At 40.2% G+C, this 5,825-nt stretch overlaps 1 protein-coding gene across 1 annotated transcript; it reads right to left on the reverse strand.

Moving 5' to 3' along the window:
• Positions 1 to 1,357: 1,357 nt before the first annotated feature.
• On the reverse strand, positions 1,358 to 5,825 carry LOC139717177 (tumor suppressor candidate 2-like). Its single transcript, XM_071628677.1, has 3 exons — positions 5,489 to 5,825; positions 3,037 to 3,163; positions 1,358 to 2,376 (listed from the first exon to the last, which is right to left on the reverse strand). Exons 1-3 carry the CDS (start codon positions 5,662 to 5,664, stop codon positions 2,302 to 2,304), a joined length of 378 nt encoding a protein of 125 aa, XP_071484778.1. The 5' UTR covers positions 5,665 to 5,825; the 3' UTR covers positions 1,358 to 2,301.

The raw sequence follows: 5,825 nt of genomic DNA on the forward strand, positions 1-5,825 counted from the left end.
GACAGTAATGTTAAGACCTGAGCACCACTTTTGCTGACTCAAGGACAAAAACGATGTATTTGCCATGCAACAAATGGAAGGGGGATGACACTAATTTGATGTGATTCATCTGGTTGGCATCAACATCATCCCATCTGCCAAGAGAGCACATGAATGTGTGACTTATTAAACATGCCATCATTTGCCCCTTTTCACATCTGTCAGTACACATCTGTAGCTGTCCATCAATGTATGCACTTCACTGCCAATAAATCTTGATACAAATATCAATTCTTGAGACACACGAGAGGTCTGTTGGGTGTGATAAACCATTACAACTGTGACAATTCTGGGAAACTCCATGACACACTGAATAGGAGCAGCCAAATACTCTCCTAACTAAGGGAATAAATGATTTAAAGGAATCAACTGTTATCACCACTGTCATTATCACCATTGAGTATCTATTTATCATATCTTTCATTACAACCACTGTCATTATCTTCATCATCATCATCATCATGAATTAAAATGTAATTCATTCTTCTGATTATTGCGAGACAGTTTCCCTTCCAATTCATTGAAAAAATTTCACAATTGTAAAAAGTAAATTTTGTCCTTCATTATGTGTAAGATGCTGTCACATCTCCTCCTATACCAGTTTACGATGAAGAAGAAGCTGCTTCAGGGATCATCTCATCAAGGTTCAGGGGTCACACTGGTATTAACATACTGTAAAAGCTGTTAATTTTTGTGTTCAGATATTTTTGCCAATGAGGTAACAAGCATTATTAGTGAGATGTTGTTTTCATGATTTTAAACCGAGGCTATCGTTGTGCATTAACGCCTGTCCGTTCATTCAGCTACTTTATGTGATCAAGATCAGGTTGTAACATTTTTGCATGCTATCAAATTTTGGGACCCAAAAGTGATTCATGAAATTCACTAAAATTGAAAAAAAAAGAAAGGAAAAGAAAACAAACAGTTCTCAAAATTATTGTATGATGCCGACACTCTACGAGATTTTACAACTGCAGCAAGCATATAATTGTACTGATATATTTGATGAAATGATCGTAACCATAGGTTGTATCTGCCTTTGTTTTGGAGAGTTAAGAAAGCTGGTACTTGGGTCACCTTAATACATTCATAAAGCAACATCCTCGCATTACACAAACACATGTGCACATTTCTGTCTGCAGACTGTGACTGCATTCAATAATTGACAATGAATGAAGTACAATGCTTATGAATACTGGCAGTCCATTCATTTCTGTATATATCAAATTGATACCCTGGCATTGAGACGATTGTACGAACAAGCCCAGAATCATTAACTAGTGTGCTGATTGAACCACCTCATCACTCAACCCTAGGTTTGATCATTGGTAAGTTTAAAGTAACGAACTGCTCACATAAAAGCATTCTACAACAAGCATGATGTCATGGTTACCAACAAAAGGAGCTCTCCCAAAGCGAACCAAACCGTGCCAGTCCAAAAGTGGACCACCTCCTGATGTGGTCCAAAAGCATACAGTACCTTACCGCATCTGTTCTGCGCCAGAGAGCACTCGAACACAAACTGATGAAAAAAAAAAAAATGTACCCAGTCATTAAACATTTCTTTTTCTCATATGTCGTAGCATTGTCCTCATTTCTCCAAGCTACAGAGGGCACACACAGATTAGCACAGGTGGGTCTTTCATTTGTCCAGAATTATTGCAGACCACAGAGTGACAAAATCTTTACACCACGCGACAGCATATTTGACACTGACGCCAAACAGATATCACACAAAGTCACAAAACAAGATCTAGTTGTCACAGGGGAAGTGGACTCTTTCAGAGCTTGGTCAATGAGAATGTAGAACTGTGTTAACTCTAGAGAGGCAATTTCCCTATCTACCTCAATGTGCATCAAATGCAAAGAGTTGTGAATCTATATTTCTCAAAGCAAGCCATCAAACACAAGCTAGAACTCTGCCTTTGGTCATTACCCAGGTAGCTTTCCTTTCAACATTAGTTTCAGGTTCCGCACTGTGGGCCCGTCACAATGAAATGGTCGCGGGCTGCTGCGTTTTCCAAGGATGACTTGCTGACAGATGGAGCATCCTACTCTCTGCATGCCTTTATCCTCCCCTAGCACAGCACCTTGATATCTTTCATACATGTCTACTGATTCTCCCTCGGCTTATTTGAGACGGTCAGGATTTCCACTTTCTTGGAGTTCAAGTCAATGTACTTCATTGTACTGCTGCAAACTACATACACAGTCTCCTGATCGGGTTGAGCTCCAGCCAGTGTAGTTAGGATGTCTCCTGTGTCATGCACTTCGCAGCTCCCACATTACTGCAGGGAGCTCCCCTCTCAACCTTGGTGGGTCCACCTCAACCTCTCCCTGTAATTGCAAAAATGCAAGAAACAGTGTGCACAATAGGTCACACTAGTAGCAGCTTTCCTCAATTGACCCCGTTGCTGTTTTGGCACAAACATACACAAATTTGCAAAGTGTATTCAACTTCATCAACAAAGTACAAGCCACGCTTACAGGTACTGAAGAAACCAGTAGAATGATTCCAAGATAGAAGACTGTCAATCAGTTGCAATAAATACAACTCAATGCAAGAATTTATTTATTTTAAGATTGTTCTGTTTCACTAGTCACTCTTCCTATGACAACATTTCTGAGGCCAAATGGTTTTGAGCAGTATATATTATCACCATATCTAGAACCTAAAAAGGAAAACAATACAAAATATACAAAGACAAAAACTATGAACTATGGTGTTCACTGGAAATTCACCTTGTACATCTATGGTGCAATATAAGTTTCACGTATTCACAGACTTCTTTGATTAATTAACATCTTTAAGAGAAGGGCATCTCTAGGTGTCTGACTAGAGGTGAACATGCCTCTGGTTTGCTTACCCTTTTTTCAGATTAATGTTTGATAATCAAGGCTATGTAGCATCTCTGAAGTCAAGCACCTTACTCAACATCAGCAGTGTAATGTTTTGCATGTCATTGATGATGCTTTTGCCAGCATTTGTTGTTTTACCTGTGGAACGATATTGCGGTATATTCTCCTCATGCCGACTCGCCTTCGTCCATTTTTCTTGCTCTTTGCTGGTGCTTCCTCATAGAACTCATGCGCCACCTGACCATCTTCATCTATATACATGGAACTTCAAATTATCAAGAAAAAAAGAAAGAAAAGAAAATGAGTACAACGCTGTCAAATAGGTGTTAGAAATATCTAAAAACTTGTTTGTAATATAGGAATATGAATTTGATCTATCCCAATCATAGCTTTTCAAAGGAATGATTTGTATGCTAACGAATAGCATATATCATCTGCTCTCACACTATATTCAGTATTACATCCTGTGTTAGTTCTGTGACACTGAAAGGACCTACCAGCATTCACTCATGCAGTGCATTGCATTCACTCTAAATGATCCATTAATTCTACTTCTAGTAATAGCAGCCATATGGCCCTGGTTATCAGTGCAGTGATGGTTGTTATCGTCATTGTTTTCAGTAAATTAAGCAACTCCCACCTTGTGAACGTGCTGGCTATAACTTTCAGAAGGTTCAGAAGGTTCAGAAGGTTTTTCATCTTGATGTTCACTTTCAACACTGTATACAGTTGTAGCTGCATAATTTTGATATCTAGCTTCCACATGTTGTATGCCCCAATGCCATCCCCTTTCTCTTGTGGCTGAAGCCTTTTTTATGATTAGTGCCAAATAAGTCTACTGTACTTCAATCCAGTCTGCTGACTTTCAAGCAAAAGTCAGTTTGAGCACCTTCTATTAAAGTTCTACCTAACTGCGAGCAGCCTGCAGCCTAGCCCCGGAGACCGTGCCACCAGGCGCGGTCCTGGCGGCTTCCCCGCAGTTTCGCTTATGTGAGAATAACGAATAGCTCCCCTATTGCCACATGCGGCGACTTCACAAATAAACAATAAGTAAATTTCGATAATGAACACAGTAACAATCAAAATTGAAGTACAGATTACTTCATTGGCTTGGTTCTTCTCACCAATTCATCTGGAAACTGCAAAATTTTCCACATTTTTTAGGAGTAAGCGACCTGCCCCAGTGAGGAGAGCCTTGCTGTCATTTTGAACGTGTATACATTTGCACGCATCTACGCATGCGTAAATAATGACGTCATCGGTAGGGAAGCTCAAGGATATGAATAATGCATAATTACTCAGTGCATAATTACAAGGTGAAATGAATATGCATCAAACAGTTCATTTTCAATGTTTGCAATACTGTAGTACAGTACTGTAATTTTTATAGTTGTCTCGATTATATAATCGTATTAAAAGGACAAGTTAATGTTGATGCTTTTATTGCTAGTATTTTCGCCTGTTTTTCTTTTTTCCTTGTCCCCCCCCCCCCCCCATCGGCCGCATCGTCGATGTACATAATACTAGTAACATTGTAAATGAATATTCATGAACTCAGTGTGAAGACCTAATTGATGTGCATGATCAAGACATTTTATTATTATTTTGTAAGCGATTCAAGCAGCATTACTGGAACACATTTCTTCTGCGTATTAAGGGTACGGAAAAAAAAAATTGCAGCAGCATGTTGTTGTTGTTATTTTATTTTTTTTGCGTGTATCATTCATTTATGAATATTTACGTCTGTAGCAAGTAATACGTAGCCTTTTGTCAAGGCCCTCTCGCTATATGGTGTGGAGAGCCCAGCCAAGTGGGGTAGCACTGTGCGCTCGGATGGACTAGCTTTGCTCGTCCGTTCGCTCTTCCGTTACAGCGAGAGGGCCTTGACAAAAGGCTAGCAATACAGTTCAAGTATTCTGTGCGCTTGTGCAAGTGATTGTGAATTCTGTGAACATCGGTGAGCTGCTTATAAGACATCATTTTGTGCATCACAAGCAATGAAATGCATCAAACAGTCGCCGATGATAGTCATTTAGGTTTCATCGACCCATGTAAGTATTCCTAGTAGTTTCTGTTGAAAAATTAAGGAAATATAGCGCCGCAAAGGCACCCGTTTGTTCAACATGAAGATCTGGATGGGAGCACGGCGCAGCCACCACACGCAGTGTGGCGGCTGTCGCAGTTACCTGCGAAGCATGCACTGCAGCACCCCAGGCCAGGGTTAATAAGCATGATAAGGCATGCCTATATGAACAGATCTAGCGTAAGTTCTTGTCAATCTTGATCCCCTCATTGAACAGCATTGTCATTGAATCAACGTTTCAGTTGACAAGAATTCAGTAAGATTGCAGACTAAGCGATAGGAGTCGACATAATCCAAACTAACCCCGCGCCCCCGGGCGTTCCTTCCCCTTGTAAAATTATTTACAATTAAAATTTAGATACTGTGTGTGGGGAACTACGCGTGTATGGGGCTGGTCGCAGTAATATTAATTCCAAACATGCGTTTACTCATCAAAGCTATATCTTGCAGCTACCTGTCCCATATACATAAATCTTGTACATATATCTTGCAATTATTTCTGCTTACCTTGTTCTGGTTAAAACAAATGGATTCGCCAATTTCCTCACTTTGAACGGTCTTCCATTCTCACTGGCTTCACTACCGCTATCTGTGTTGTCATTTACCGTCGAGTGGCCGTAACCCATGTATTGCGACACCGGCGAAACAACCTTCTGCATAAGCGACGATGACCTGCTGCCCATTGTGAGGTAATTTGCTGTAATAAGGCGCACTCTTTACCTCTAAGATGTGTTCTTCATAATCTTCAAGAAGGAATAATGCAACTCTTTCCCTATTTGGACCTGATAATGACTAAATCAGGCATTATACATTACGTTTCTTAACGAGCTTCGCACTGTGAGAG

Source organism: Diadema antillarum, unplaced genomic scaffold (genome assembly GCF_040938485.1).
Source record: "Diadema antillarum isolate AM-2024a unplaced genomic scaffold, OU_Dant_1.0 scf00000072, whole genome shotgun sequence".
Lineage (NCBI taxonomy): Eukaryota > Metazoa > Echinodermata > Echinoidea > Diadematoida > Diadematidae > Diadema > Diadema antillarum.

Bases quoted from the DNA above. Each gene is read 5' to 3' on its own strand.
- LOC139717177 (XM_071628677.1), bottom strand. From the start codon at position 5,664: ATGGGCAGCAGGTCATCGTCGCTTATGCAGAAGGTTGTTTCGCCGGTG. The intron at 3,164-5,488 runs GTAAGCAGAAAT...GATAATTTGAAG, and splicing joins TTTGTTTTAACCAGAACAAG to TTCCATGTATATAGATGAAG. The intron at 2,377-3,036 runs GTAAAACAACAA...TTGCAATTACAG, and splicing joins ACCGCAATATCGTTCCACAG to GGAGAGGTTGAGGTGGACCC.